At 55.4% G+C, this 15,766-nt stretch overlaps 1 protein-coding gene across 3 annotated transcripts in view; it reads right to left on the bottom strand.

Moving 5' to 3' along the window:
* The window catches only part of SMARCD3 (SWI/SNF related, matrix associated, actin dependent regulator of chromatin, subfamily d, member 3), a 34,034-nt gene extending 19,447 nt beyond the window's left edge, over positions 1–14,587 (bottom strand). Inside the window, exons 1-2 of one of the 3 annotated variants that reach the window (XM_045572420.1) lie at positions 14,477–14,587; positions 12,403–12,532 (exon numbers count right to left, since the gene is read on the bottom strand). In XM_045572420.1, coding sequence (XP_045428376.1) covers positions 12,403–12,441 — 39 coding nt within the window. In that variant the 5' untranslated portion in view covers positions 12,442–12,532; positions 14,477–14,587. Of the gene's footprint in view, positions 1–12,402; positions 12,544–14,420 lie in introns of all 3 variants that reach the window. The other 2 variants (XM_036412709.2, XM_045572419.1) reach the window with 2 other exon arrangements.
* Between the last annotated feature and the right edge of the window lie 1,179 nt (positions 14,588–15,766).

The following is a 15,766-nucleotide window of genomic DNA, read 5'->3' as shown; positions in this document are numbered from 1 at the left end:
TGGGAATAATCACACACACACACACACACACACCCCTCCACCTTCCCCAAACACCTGGCTTTTAGAGAAGAAAATCAAGATTCCCAGAAGCCTGTACATTTAAGCTGAATTACTCTCATTTATCTTTTAAAATTCACCCCAAAAGATCTCAAGCAGATTGTTTCAAACACCAGGAATACAAATTATAGGAATCTAAACAAATTTCAATGCATTTTTAGGAGGTTCCTTTAAGTCCTATGTGAGAATTATCCTTTAGCCAACAAAATGAATCTTAGTTCAACTTTGAATTCGCCCTTTGCTCCTGTGGGTGGAGCAGAGGGCAGTATGGTGGCTTCTCCTGGCCTTTCGGAAGGACACACGTGTGCATGTAACTCTTGGGCGGGAAACACACACACACACACACACACACACACACACACACACACACACGATCACCAGAGCAACAATGCCTCTCTGTCCTCCACCTGGCCACCCCAGTTCGTGCTTCCTGCAGGGACCTGATACCTAGCCATAGGCAGGTGGTGGTCTTGGGCAGACCCAGGTCCACCTTGTCCTGACTTCCTAGGGCCACTTGGTGGCCACAGGTCTGAAGAACTCAATTTGGCCTCAGAAGGTAGGAGAAGTGATGTGAGCAAAGGCAAGAGGCTCCATCTGTGCCAAGAGGACCCCAGGCTTCTTGGGGAGCCAGGGAAAGTATGCGGGGCTGAGAGGAGATGGGCCTGCTAGGGATCAGGGTTCGTGAAGCAGGGCTCAGCGTCTCCCAGGTCCCCACACAGCAGACCCTGAAGTCGGCAGACCGTGCTTTAGTCCTGGGTCCCAATAGTGCAGTGACAGCCAAGAACCCCCATGAAGACTCCCCATGGATCAGATGAGGGGAGGGTACAGGTGTTCTTGGGGCCTGGACCAGCTGGGTGCACCACCCCTGGTCTCCACAAACCTTTGTAAAGGAGTCTGCTTAGCGCCCCCACCCTCCTGTATAAGGATTCCCCTCTCTGGGTAGCCCTGACCGTTTCCTTGCTCCTAGATCTAGGCTCTTGCCTTAGATATTGCAACCCAGCCTGTCTCAGCCCAGAGCTGTGACAATGGGCCCTGACTGCCCTGCCCACTGCCCACTGCTGCAGTGACTTACAGGGTACGCTGTGAGGGGACATGGGGAAGGCTGAACCCGGCTTTGTGAAATGCCTTATCCCTAGCAAGCCCATCTTCTCTCAACCCACAGACAGGTGCCTAGTTCCCCAAGAAATCTGAAGTCCTCTGGGGGCCTATCCTTCCCCAGGTCCTGAATCCACTGTTCTAGCAGGGTCTCTGCAGGCCCATGGGGTGGTAGCTCTGAGCTTCCACCTGAGATCAAGGCTTCTCAAGTCCTTGTGGCACTGCTGGATAATTCTTGTGTGTGTGTGTGTGGGTGTGTGTGTAGTTGTGTCACGCATCATACAATGTTAAGACCATCCCAGGTCTCTATCCAGTAATTTCTACCACCACCTCACCCTCTAGTGAGACAAAAAAGTATCTCCAGACATGGTCCTTTGTCCCTGGAGGGGGAAACTGCCCCAGGGAACCACTGGCTGAGAACCACTGCCCCAGAGTCAGTCAGTGGTGGGTTCATGCCTGGCTCAGCCACTGATGACCAAAACTTGTACAAGTTACCCGACCTGTCAAAGCCTCATTTTCTCCGTTTGCACAACAGGGAGCCCCCACCCGCCTCACAGTGGTGAGGTCACTTGTGTGCAGAATTCAGCATGGTGCTTGGCACAGGGTAGGCACTTCACGAGAGCTTGCTGCTGTTGCTGGGTTCCTGATGCTGCACCTCGCAAACACTCCCTTTCTCCCCACCCCCCGCTCCACTGCCACTACTCTGCTGACCTCTGGGTCCCTGTGGTCCTGCTGCGGACCAGCCCCCAGCTAGGGGAGCAGTGAAACCAGGGAGCCCTCGGAGTTCTGCAGCTGTGCGGGGTCAGCCAGGTGATATTCATAGTGGCTAATTATGGGCGCCTGGAGGGGAGTCTGGGTTCTCCCCAAACCACCGGATGCTTCCTTGAACAGAGAAGGGCCATCAGTATGCAGCTGGGCCTTGCGTGGTTTGCCCGTATACGTGGCTCAGGAACATGGTAGGCGCTGCAGGAAAGACGGGCAAGGGAGACACTTCAGGAGCCACCACAGCAAATCAATTGGGTTTAAATCCAGGAATAATTCTTAAGGCTGCTGTTGGCCCAGGGAACTGAGGTTTGGGAGCTGCTGCTGAAGGCACCGAGAGGCAAAGCAGGGTCTCCCCCTGCACTGTCCTTCCCCACCTCTTCCCTGCTCCCCCCACCCCCCATGCTTAGTGAGCACCCCTGAGTGACTGCTTTGTGGGCAGTGCTGCTGATTGGATGCTAGACACCAGCCTCAGCCCTCGAGACACATGAGTTTAAGGACCGGAAAGGGGCTGATGGGACCGAAGGCCTTGACCTGCTGGGAGAGGCAAGAAGCTCATGTCAGCTGCCCCCACCCAGCGGCCAGGAGGGCTGCCGTTCCAGCACGAGGTAGTGGGTCCCGTTCCAGAGCCCTGGGCGGAGCTGGTGAAGGAGGTCTCTCAGTCTGAAGCCGGCAGTCAGGGGAGCCTGGACCAGCACGGCGTGAGGAGGATGGCAGTCCTTGCGGAGGAGAGAGGGAATTACCCCTAACAGCTACCTCCTCGGGGGCTGTGGCTGGCGGTGCAGCGGGCCTTGTGTCAGTGGAGGAGAAGCCAGCAGCTGCAGCCTTGCCGAGCGTTCTGGGGCGCTGGCTGTGGGGTTGCCATGGGCTGGCTGCCAGTGTACCAGCGGAACATGGACTGTGTCAGCGGCACAGAAAGGAGGCCCCCTCGGGCTCCACACAGTCCCACGAGGGGAGAGCTAGAGCCAGGTGGGAGCCTGTGTTCCAGCCACCGGGGCCAGGGATCCACAGTGGCAGGGAGTCCAACTGTCCCCTGGGGCCTTGGTTCTTCCCGTGGCGGGTGTACCCCAGGGTCAGACCTCCTAGAGGGGCTGGTCACGTAGCGCTCATCTCACTCCTGCAGAAGACAGACTCCCGAGGCTGAAGGCCGCGATCACAGTCCCTTATGGGCTGGATCGTGCTCCCCACAAAGCCATTCGATGGGGTCCTAAGCCACCGCACCCAGGAACGTGATCTTATTTGGAGACGTGGCATTTACAGAGGACATCAAGCTCAGATGGCCATTAGGTTGACTAATCCAATGTGACCGGCGTCGTTAAGAAAGAGGGAACATTTGGACACAGAGGCTGACACACACAGAGGGGAGGTGATGCGAGGAGACATGGGAGAAGATGGCCTTCTACAGGCCCCGCAGACAGGCCTTCCCCACAGGTCCTTCCTCACAGAACCCCGGAACAGACAACCCTGCTGACACCTTGATCCCAGGCTTCCTGCCTCTAGACTGTGAGAGAACGCATTTCCATTGTTTCAGCCCTGGTCTGCGGTGCTGGGTGGCGGCCCTAGGCACTCATTACTAACCCACCCCAACGCTGCTCTTCACTCTCCCCACAGCAGTCTGCCCGTGACCTGCTGGCCAGTCCGTGGGCCAGCCATCCTGCTCCCACATCCTAAGTGCGGCCCATGGAACGATGTGTCCCTCAGGCACACCCAGGGCACAGCCTGGCCCAGAGGACCTGAGTCTGAGCGTTCACCCCACAGTCTACTGACACGAGGACAGCAGTGTGAAGTCACGTCAACCTGTCTGAGTCTCATTCTCTTCAATTTTAAAATGGCTATACCTTCGTCTCATTGGGCTACTGTCAATAGCAAAACAGTAATAGAGGACATGTGAAAATCCTCTTTAAGTCACAGCGGACTGAATGAGTGCCATTGCTAATGGATCACTCATTGGTAACCACCCTTCCCACTGTATTGAACTCACTGCCAATGAAACCCTCAATTCTCTCCTTACTCCAGTTGTGCCAAAGCATGTTTCCCCCTCCCATTCTTGTAATGCTGTCTTTGTGGACTCAAGAACAGACACATCTTTATTCCTGTTCATATTCATCTTGTGAGCCTTGGGCCATTATTCTGGGTGAGAGCCTTTGAATCTCAATTCCATTAGCCAATACATTTACTGTCCTTTCCAGCTGTGCGTCATTCATAAACCCAGTGAGCATAACCTCCCTTCCGCCAGGTCTTTGCTGAAGGCATTGAAAGAGGACAGGCACCAGGACAAAACCCTCTCTCCAGACAACCTACCTCCTCTGGGCTTAGTCTTCAACTGGCAGTAAATTTGCTCCATCATAGGAATACCCAGCCCATTGGTGGAGTATCATGTGGTAGTTTAGAATCAGCCACAGTGCCCTACCCGGGTTGGCTCAGTGGATAGAGCGTCAGTCTGCAGATAGAGGGTCTTGGGTTTGACTGCGGTCAAGGGGGTTGCCTGGGCCTGGCCTGGGCCTGGTAGGGGCTCATGAAGGAGACAGCCAATCGATGTTTCTCTCTTTCCTTCCCTCTCCCACTCTCTCTAAAAATTAGTGAAAAAATACCATCAGGTGAGGATAAATAAATAATAAAATAAAATCAGCCACAGTAGGAGTATTTATACCATGGGAATTGGCAAACAATACGATCAGAGCTCAGCTCCCCCTTCCCAGCCAGTTATTGGATATTTAAACACACACCACTGCATCCAGCCCACATTATGTGCCAAATTCAAAATATTGGGGAAGACTTTGTCAAATACTTTGGATATATGTTCAAATCACCATATATACCTTTGTGGAGCTTAAAAGCCTATAAAAACAATTTAATATTCATTATATAATCTGGTTCTTTCAACATCCCAGGAAGTGAAAGGGCAGGATATTACTATACCATTTTTAAAAATGAGGGGCACAAGGTTAATGATTGACACAGAGCCAGACAGAGAACTAGTGTGGAAGGTGGGGCCACTGCCCTGGTTTAAACATGGACAAGTTGAGAGGGGGGTTCCACAGCAGCCCCCACTTTCCCATCAGGAGCACACATTGAGGATTAACGAGCAATGCTTCTCAAAATGGGATCCCTGACCGTTACTTGGGAAGGGGTCTTCACATTTGGCCAAGTTCTTCACGTTTTGTTTATAGCTCATTGATGACAAGAGATACCTAAAGTGGCAGCAGCTCTTAATGCAATGTTTCTCAAACTGAGGCCCTCAAGTTCTCGGGATGAGAAATGTCCTGAGCCTGAGGGGTAAAAGTGGTGACGGGGGTAAGGAAAGTTCAAGATGGATGTTACAAATGGGGCAAGGCAGACAGCTCTCGTGTAGTCCACACTGTGTCCTACCTTAAAAACTGGCAGATTTCACATAAAGAAACATACTTCCAGAGTCTCTTAAGAAACGGGAAACCTGGCAATATAAGCCCACCAAGGCCTCGGAACAGTCAGATGGAGGTTAGATGGGGGTGCCCCTTTTTGAAGGGGCAAGAGCTCTCTAATTCGCTCCTCCTCCTGATTCCCTGCTTTAGGGACCACAAGCTCTAATGCCCCTGGGGGCTCATCAATTAATGTAAATCAGTGGTCTGGGCCTTGAGCGCCAGAACAATTAGCCTTTGACCTTCGGTCTCTGCTGCAGGTGCAGGGCCTGGCTGTTTCACTGTGGTCCCGGCCACACACACCTCTGAGAGCCAGATGTGGCAGAGAGACCCCACCTGCAACTCTAGCCCCGGCCATGCAGAGGTTACTTAACCTCTCTGTGCCTCAGTTTCTCACCTTAAAAACAATCAAGATAATAATGGCATTTGCCTGATAGTGTTGCAGTAAGGATAAATGTTAAACCATGACACATTCTAAAAACAGTTCCTGAATTTGCCACGAGCCCTCCATCAGCACTGGCTGCTATTATTCTAACGCCATGTGCTTTGCTCTGTTCCCTCCTGCGGGTGGTGCTCTAAGCCTCAGGTGCTGCTGAGGAAGTGAGGGGGGCCACTAGATGGGCAGTTGTGGCGTGAGGGGGGTCTTGACAGGTAGAGCTATCATCTACTGAACAGGCACATTTTGGAAAGGGTTTCAAAGACAGAGTTTAATCTGAAGGGAAAGGCTGGGGTGAGATAAGGTAAGAGTCGGTAAAATAGGGGCTCAGAGGGTAAACTGAGGTACAAAAATAAAAGCAAAATGATGCTTCCTGCTGGGTGGGAGAGTCAGATTTGTGACAAAACTAGGTCTCAGCTTCTTCCCTCTCTATTCAGGCTGCCACCCTCAGGGACCTCCCCCTCCTCCTGCCTCAAAGCAACCCATTTGCGGCCCTGCTGCTGATTCAGCTGCTGAAACCCAGCCAGATGTGTCCACAGCCCCAGAGAGCTAGGGGACTACAGGGTCTCTCCTGGACCCCCACACCAGTTCACTTCCAACTGAAAACTCTATCAGAGGAAAGAAGTTGGGCCTCTCAAATATGCAGATTACATCAGGCAGATGGAGAGCTACTGGTTGGGAAGATGACTGCATAGGCGTGGGACAAGGAGAAGGCACATGTTGGTTGGTGGGAGGGAGCCCAAAGGGCTCCTTACTGACCCCAGGCTTTATGAGCCAATGGTGGAGGTGGCCTGGAACCAGGGGAGACCCTGGGCACTGATAGAAAGTTGTGCTCTGGGGTCTACAGATGACACCTGGAGCCGGAACAGCCCTAGAAGGACATTTAACCCATGTACTGGGCTCTAAGTGTTCCTGACATTCACCACACACGAGGCCTTAGGTGCAGTGCTTATGGAAGGGGTGTTAAGTCCCACCTCACAGATGAAATACAGGCCTGAATCAATACAAAGGCTGGCACACCAGGCAGCCTCGCCCCCTCTGGCTGTCTCTCCCCAGAGGGCACCAAGGTCATGAACAACCTGCACATGCCCCCAGGTAGGAACACTTGAAAAAGCCAGAACTGGATGTTCCCGAGAGCAGATACAGAGTGTATGACAACTGTCTCCCGGTGTCTGGGGGCGGCAAATGTCATGGAAGCAGAAATACTCTCCAAAGGGCAAGACCAAGGTCACCACAAGAACAACCGAGGAAGAACTAGCCTTTGGAACATGGGGAACAGGTCCTGTTGGGGATGGACTGCCGGGTGGAGGCCGAGAGCAGCTGGATGGAGCTGCTCAGGTGTTGGCAGGTCAAGGTGGGCAGGTAAGGAAGGCCCATGCGTGGGTCATGAGGGTGTGGAGCAGGCTTGGCCAACAGAAAAAGGGATGGCAGACTCATTTTAGGATCAGCTGTCAGGGCTCCTCCTCTCTTCTCTGACTGCCTCATTTATTTACTCGCTCGTTCAATATTCTTGTGTGCTACGCGGAACGAGATAGATGCATGCATCTGTTCCTTTAAGAAGCTCTACAATGAACTATTTAAATTTCTGGTACATAAGAAAGTGGGACTGATTTTACATTAACCGGGGAGTGAAAAAGTGTCCCCGGAAGGAGTGCATTTAAGTCTGGCCTTGAGGAATGAGCGTACTCAGGCAGGAGAAGGGAGCTGAAGGAGTATTGCTATTGCATGCGGGAAGGCCGTGATCGAGGGCAGTAATTTGAAGGCCACGAGGACATGGAAGACAGGCCAGGTTCTGTTTCAGGAAGCCTATTGTGAAAGCCCTGGTGGGTTGGGGTTTGGGGCAGGGAGTCAGACTGAGGTAGTTAGGTGGCTACCTAGGTGGTCTGGGCAAAAGATAGCAGCAGATGGACTAAGATGGTAACCTGGGAAATATGCAGACGGACTTGAGATGTGTCTAGGAAATAAAATCAAATAAAAGAATGAGGTGATTGGGTAGAGGAACCAAGACGCTGACATAGGTAAACACCGATACTCACTGCCTCCCACAACCACATCAAAATCACAATGAAACTACAAAACAACCATTATTCAGAACTGCCTGAAAGCTGGCTGAATGGAAGTGCTACAATTAGAGAAGTAAAAAAGACAGCACATTGAGACTGATAGGAGGGATGGAGGCAGAACAGGTTGTTCATACACACACATGTGCCTTTTTTTTTAAATTGCAAGAAATATCTTGGCTGCAGGGGCACCCCTGTGAGGAGTAAGGGTCCCAGCCCTATATCAGGCCCCCAGTGCAAGGTTCCAGAGCTGGTAAGAGAAGTCCCCATAACTTCAGGCTGTAAAAACCAGTACGGATTGTGGCTGAGTGACAAGGAGACCCAGAGACCTCCTTTTAAAAGGCCAGAGCATGAATTTACTTGGACTTAATCCCTCTGAGCTCCAGTGCTGGGTGGCTTTGGAGGACACTGGGACATACAGGGAGGAGTGTTTGGCATGGTGGCAGGAACTCAGGGGTGGATTTCTCCCAGACAGGGAGTGCTTGCAGGTGTCATTGTTCCAGTGCTGGGACCTCCTCTCCCCCTTTACTCTTCTCCGCTGCCCCCACTCCTATCCCTGGTCTCAGAGCTGACTGGCAGCCATATCTGAGTTTCCATCAGCCTGGCTCACACTGTTTGCTCCCCACTGGTGATTCCCTGAGACCCCGCCCCATCCAATTTGCAACCTCCCCCCACCCCCCCAAGCTGTTTGCTGTAGCTTTTCCATATGAAGGGCCTGTCCTGGCTAAGGTTTCAGACTTTGCTAAAATCTCTCAAACAAGCAGCAGCTGGTGTCAGGATGCCCCAAACCTATCAATAAAAGGCCCAATACCCAGGACTAGCTCTAGCCTGCCTTGTTTCACATCTTGGCCTCGCCTGGGCACTTCAAAAGCCCAATAAAAGTAGCAGCCACCTACAGACCTCTCTGTAGCTCCTTCCAGGCAGCCCCAGGCAGTGTCTGACTTTGCACCTCCTAGAAGGCCTCAGACCCAGTGCACCTGGTGGATAGCTTCAGACCATACCAAGTTGCAACTCTACACATCCACAAGCAACACACCCAAGAAGCAGATTCAGTGAGCACCAGTGGTATCTCCTGCACAGCTGCTCTTCCACTGTAGTTGCAGCTGGTTCTCACAGCCAATTTGGCCTAAACGTCAGTCCTTCCCAGTGACACCAACAGCAATCAAGGTTCAACTACAGGACTATGACACAGCCCACACAGGGCACAGCCCATACAGTGCCCAGTTCAGGTGACCCAAGAGGTTGAGCCACTGGGCCCTAAAGGATACCTATTACACAAGGGCACTGTACTAGTTCCAGAAGACATAGCAGACCTACCTAATACACAGAAACAAACACAAATAAGCAGCCAAAATGTAGAGATAAAGAAATATGTCACAAATGAAAGCAAACAAACTGCTGGATACAGAGTTCAAAACCATGGTTATAAGGTTAATCAAGAATCTTAATGAGAGCTTCAAGGGACTTAGTGAGACTTTTAAGGATCTTAGTAAGAATTTCAAAAAACATGAAAGGCACCAGTCAGAAATTAAGCATATAATACTGAAATAAAGAATAATTTACAGGAGTTAAACAGTCAAGTAGAGGATTCCGAGAATCAAATCAACAATTTAGAATGTGAGGAAGGAAAAACCACCCAATCAGAAGTGCAAAAAGAAAGGAAAAAAAATTAAAAAATATATAAAGATAGTGTAAGGAGCCTCTGGGACAACTTGAAGACTACCAATGTTTGCATCTTGGGGGTGCCAGAAGGAGAAGAGAAAGAGTTATTTGAAGATATAATGACAGAAAACTTCCCCTATCTGCTGAAAGAAATAGAGTTACAAGTCCATGAAGTGCAGAGAGTCCCAAACAAGAGGAACCCAAAGAAGCTCCACCAAGACACATCATAATTAAAATGCCAAGGGTAAAAGACAGAGAGAATCTTAAAAGCAGCAAGAGAAAAGCAGTTGGTTACCTATACGACTGTCAGCTGATTTTTCAACAGAAACTTTGCAGGTCAGAAGGAGTGGCGATAAATATTTAAAGTGATGAATAGCAAGGAACTACAACCAAGATTATTCTATCGCCAGCAAAGCTCTCATTTAGAATTGAAGGTCAGATAAAGAGCTTCACAGACAAGAAAATGCTAAAGAAGTTCATCACCACCAAATCAGTATTACATGAAATGTTGAAGAAGAGGAGGAAGAAGAAGAAAAATATGAACATTAAAATAGCAATAAATGCATATCTGTCACGTGGAAGGGCCCGGGGCCTCTCGGTTCATGTGCTGTGCACTAACCCTTTCTTGGCCGTACATTTCCTGTACTAACTACCTCCAACTCCTCCTGGAATGAGATGGGCATCCTCTCGTCCCTGATCTCTCCCTCCTTTCAGGCCCAGAATGCTCTGCAGTCTGGAGAGATGGTTGACATGGAATGATCCAGGTTCGTAAATTCCAGCCAAGGCACTGGGGAAACGTGTGCATAAGACCAGTCAGTTCAAATTTCCTGCAGGTTTGGGTCACAAAGAAATCAGGTTCACAGCTTGGGAAGCAAACCACGGGCCAGCCTGAGAGTAACTACTCTCCCATTGGGTCTGCACATACCTCACTCTGGGGACACGGGCCCACAAAGTGTCCCTTAGCTGAGTGCCCACCAGAAGCAGCTGACCCCCTGGTGCAGCAATTGAAGAGAGTTCAGAATCCAGCCAAATCCGAGGGCCATTCAGCTCCCAGCGACACCTCCGACACCTCCGGCCCATTAGCTCTGCCACTTAACAGCTCACTGAGAGGAGCTCTCACTTGCCATCACACCATGAAGCGCTGGGTGGGCGGGGTGACAGCCCCAGCTCTGTGAACCTGGTCCAGACACCAGCCAGCTCAGAGCTTGTCAGCATCCGAGTGACAGCATGTGCCCCATTGCAGGGGTCCAGGCCGCTCCACACCCACCACTGTGCACACTGAATGAAGGCCAATCTAGGTGATGGTGACTCTAAAACAAACTGCCAGGAACTTCCTCTAGCACCTGACTCCTCACCGCCGTCCGCATGTGGGGAGGTTGGGGCTCCTGACTTATAGATAAGCCTTACATTCTCCTTGTGACTGGGGCCGGGTGTCACCAGGGTGTACTCACCGTCCCAGGGCCTCCCAGCCTCCCAGTGTTCTCGAGCCTCCCCTTCCCGACTGTCCGTCTTCACAGCCTGAGGCGCCTGCCCACTGCTGCTGGGAGCCCCTCAGGGCTTAGCTCAGTGCACCCCCAATCGGTGGAAATGTACGAGGCCATGTGACTCTGGCGTATCTCCCAGGGGCCTCAGCTGCCTCCCACCAGCCTCCCCCCTCCTCGCCCATGGGACCTGGCCTCCGCCCTCAGACACCCCAGAACTTAAGCGCACCCAGGAAGAACGTGTGTGGGACACTTGCTCGTAGCTTTCCTCTAGAATTTCGCATTAAAAACGGCCCCACAAGCTGAGGGATCGGTCCTCACTTCACCTCAGACAGTGCTCAGGCTGGGGCAGAGGGTGGGACCTCTGTTTGGGGCCTTGACTGCCCTGCCCCTCACTGCATTTATCCCAGGGAGACAGCAGCAGGCGTGGAGCTCACGGCCCCCTGCTCCATCCTCTGGCCTGCCAGCAGCCAGGGCTCACCGTGGGCCACAGGGGTGTGAACAGCCACACCCGCAGGCGGAGCTCCACGGCAGCTTGAGGAAGAAGCTGAGAAAGGCACCTCACCCAGACCCCCTGACCTGCCACCTCGCGTTGCCCATCCAGGGCTTCCCGTGCCCCTCTCAGAACCCGGGCACTTCCTGCGGGCTGGCCTGTCAGCCCCTCCTGCGGGGACTGGGTCTCCCAGGTCGTGCCAGGTGACCCCACCAGCGAGGGCCACAGGCGGAGCACAGACCAGCCTCGGGCTTCAGACGGGCACCTGCCCCTCCCCACGGATGAACACGCTCAGGGGGGCGGGCTTTCCATGTGGAGCCTCAGGGTGTCCTTCGGGACCAGGGGGACTGGTGTGGGCTAGCCAAGCCATCCTCCTCTCCCTCTGCCAGGAGGAGGCCAGGGGTCCAGCTCACCCCTGGGGCACGGAGCACCTCTGAGCCGCAGGCCTGCCTGGTGGCCGCACAGGGCTGACCCCCAAGGCCGCGGGCAGGCTGCTGCCTCCTCCTGCTGAGAACCCCCGGGGCCCTGCAGCTCTGGCGCAGCTCCACAGCGGGGCTGGGGGGCAGGTTCCTGGAGGCCACGGTGCCAGGGGCCAGCAGGTTCCTCCCAGCAGGGGGAGCGCGTGTGTGCACAGGGGGGTGTTCACACGTGGGGGAGAGAGGAGATGAGTGTCGGGATGTCTGTTGGTGGGAAGGAAGTGATACACGCCATGGACACAGACATCTTCACCTGAACCAAAGCCCGGCTTCAGGCTTGCCTGCCCCGGCTCCACTGGCTCTGAGGCAGGATCAGGGACAGGAGTGGGGAAGGCGGAGGGTGTGCCCGCGGGCCCTGGGCTGAGGCTCCAGCTGAGCGAGGGCTGAGAAGAGGCACCGCCATGGTCTGGCTGGGGCGGAGGTGCCAGGATGGGCCAGACGCCTCTCAGTTGGGCCCCAGGGCTCCTGCTCCTAGCACCTACCTGTACCACGGTGGGTGGGTGCTGAAGGCCTGGAGTCATGGGTGGCAGGGTCCTGCAGCAGGGCACTCATCCGGTGCCCCCTCGGGGTCCGGGCCCAGAGCCCACCTTGCCTGCAGCTCCAAGCGCCATGCTGAGGAGGACCTGAAAGGAGAGGGCAGTGGGAGGCAGCAGCCCCAGCCCCAGGCAGGTTCCAGGGCCCCAGGAGGCCGGGAAGACAGCTGAGGGGCCACCATGGACCAGCCCCCGACAGGAAGTGACCGGACGGAGGTGGTGGTGAGGGCCCGGGCAGTGTGCGGGCAGGAAGAAGAGCAGGGGAGGGGGCAGTGTGCGGGCAGGAAGCCGTCACACACGGGCCTCCGAGGACAGAGCCGGGACAGAGCCGAACCCAGGCAGGCCCAGGTTCCTTCAGGGCCGAGCTCTGGAGACCTGGCGATGTGCGTGGGGGCTGGGCATTGAGGTGAATGAAGGGTCTGACCAGAGGAGGATGGGACTGGTGGCTTCGGGTCACCCCTCGGCCCTCCTGGGGGACTGCAGGTGCAGCAGGTGGCAGTGTCAGCCGTCCCCTCCGTTCGCCCTGTGGGCCTGGGCTTCGGGGAGGCCAGAGCGGAGGTCCCCGGCAGACGGTGGGTGTGGGATTGAGGAGAGGGTGGTGTTGTAGATAGGGGCGGGGAGTGGAGGGCTCGAGAGTGGCTCAGGGTCATGTGCAGGGGTGGTAGCCAGGGGGTGACTCTGGGCAGGGTGAGGAGGAAGGCAAGGCCACGGAAAGGGAGATGCCAACAGGGGAGAGATTACCAGCCCAGGATCGGGGGAGGTGCCCTGCAGGAAGGTGGGAGAGAAACACCTGAATGGGAGAGTCACAGGCAGGAGGATACTAAGTAAGAGACAGAGAGGTGCCAGGCAGGGGGGAGGTGCCAGGCAGGATGTGAGGAAGAAGATACCAGGCAGGGGGAAAAGGGAAGATGCCAGGCAGGATGTGAGGAGGGAAGATGCCAGGCAAGGGGGAGGAGGGGAGGTGCCAGGCAGGGGGGAGGAGGGAAGATGCCAGGCAGGGGAGGTGCCAGGCAGGGGGGAGGAGGGAAGATGCCAGGCAAGGGGGAGGAGGGGAGGTACTAGGAAGAATGTGATGATGGGAGGTGCCAGGCATGGGGCAGGAGGGAGGTGGCAGGCAGGGGGGAGGATGAGGAGTGCCAGGCAGGATGGGAGGAGAGAAGATGCCAGGCAGAGGGAGAAGGGAAGATGCCAGGCAGGGGGAGGAGGGGAGGTGCAAGGCAGGGGGAGGAGGGGAGGTGCCAGGCAGGGGGAGGAGGGGAGGTGCCAGGCAGGGGGGAGGAGGGAAGGTGCCAGGCAGGGGGGAGGAGAGAAGATGCCAGGCAGGGGGGAGGAGGGGAGGTGCCAGGCAGGGGGAGGAGGGAAGGTGCTGACAGGATGGGAAGTGGGAAGATGCCAGGCAGGGAGGAGGAGGGGAGGTGCCAGGCAGAGGTGTCGGGCAGAGAGCAAAGATGCCAGACAAGAGTTGAATGGGAAAGTGCTAGGCAGAGGGGAGGTGACAGGAAGGAGGAGTAGGTGGAGGAGGGAAGGTGCCAGACTGGAGGGAGGGGAGTATGGACCAGGCAGGAGGGGAAATGCGGGGGCGGGGGGGGGGGGGCATGGAAAGGTATCATGTAGGGAAAGAGGGGTGGGGGTGGGAATTTGGCATCATGGAAGAGGGGCCAGACAGGACAGGAGGAAGAGGTACCAGGCTGGGCTTGGGTGCCAGGCAGCGAGCAGGAAGGAAGAGTCAGGAGTGGGGGAGACGTCAGGAAAGGGAGGGAGCATCCAGGCAGGGAGAAAGGGGATGCCAGGTAAGGGGAAGGTGCCAGGCAAGGGATAAAGAGGTGGATGCCAGGCAGGGGAAGAGGGATGCCAGCCCTGGGGAAGGGATGCCAGGCAAGCGGGAGGAGAGGGGAAACTAGACAGGGGGGAGGAGGGATGCCAGGCAGGAGAAGGAGGGGTGATGCCAACAGAGGCAAGGCGGGTACTTCCAGGCAGGGAAGGCGGGCGGGGGCCTGGAGGCCGAGCGGCGTGGGTCGCTCACCTGCTCCCCCGGGACGCCCGGCGCGCGGCCGCCTGCTCCCGCTCAGCGATCGGCTTGGCCGGCGCCTGCGCCGCTGCAGCCCGAGAGGGGGAGGCGCAGGGAGCGTCTGCAAAGAGCCAGGAGCACAACGATGAGTTAGGGATCGGAGCAGGCGCCGTAGCCCATCTAACCGACCGTGTGGTCCTGGCCTGGGCACAAAGGCGCCTTAGGTCTGCACATGCACTTGGCGCCCACGGGTGCACACGCCGTCAGAGCGTTCTATGTGACCCGAGACAGTGTGCACTTCAGGTCCGCACACACGCGCTCACATACACACACACACACACACACACGCACACACACACACACATGCACACACGCGCAAGCACACACACACACACAGAAACACGCACGCGCGCGCGCAAATGCACACATGCACACACGCACGCACACACCTTGGCGGGGAGGGTGTGTGTGTGGAGGGGGTTCCATGCCAGGTTCAGGGTCAGGCTCTGATGCCCCCTCCCTCTCCCCAATCTTTAGGAGCTTGCCCACCTGGTCTAATCCAGGCCCCTGGTCACCTTCGCTCCTGTCTCTGCAGGCACTCTGACAGCCCAGAGGCGGCCTTTCTGGGCATCCAGCCAGCCCAGGGGTTCCGATCACTCCGTGAGCACTCTGAGTACTCACGTCAACAGAATCATATAGCATTTCTTTTGTGTCTGGCTTATTTCACTTAACATAACACCCCCAAGGCTCACCCGCATGGTAGCCCGTGTCAGGATTTCCTTCCCTGTAACTCTGAGGAAGATCCCCCTGCATGTGCGATACAACGTGTACATCCAGACCACACTGTTCATCCGTTCACCGTCTGTGGAGGACTGGGCTGCTTCCACCTCTGGCCGCTGTGAGCACCGGTAACGCTGCTACAGCCCTTCAAAAAGACGCACATTAATTCCCAGAAACGCCCTCAGCTCAGAAGGTGTTCTGTTCCTCCCAGCCCCATGGCACTCGATGCCTCACCCCGCGCTCCTGCTGGTGAGGGGATGTGCGTGCAGTGAGTCCCGCCGCCCTTCCCGGGATGCTGGCTGTGGACCAGGGACGCCTGGTGGTGCAGGGAAGAGTGTGGTGGCGGGTATTGTGATGTGGGAAAGCTTGCTGAGTGACCTGGAGGACAGACGGACAGCTGTCTGGATAGTGGGGCTTGGGTGGCTTCCCATGACAGGGGCCCTGGTGCCCCAGGTCAGTGCTGGCGTCCATCCTCTGGGCCAAGAAGAGCTCATTTAGACAGTATCCAGCCTCTTGCCCCCAGCC

This window comes from Pipistrellus kuhlii, unplaced genomic scaffold (genome assembly GCF_014108245.1).
Source record: "Pipistrellus kuhlii isolate mPipKuh1 unplaced genomic scaffold, mPipKuh1.p scaffold_m20_p_47, whole genome shotgun sequence".
NCBI classification, from domain to species: Eukaryota; Metazoa; Chordata; class Mammalia; order Chiroptera; family Vespertilionidae; genus Pipistrellus; species Pipistrellus kuhlii.
This window is presented reverse-complemented; position numbering and strand designations above follow the sequence as displayed.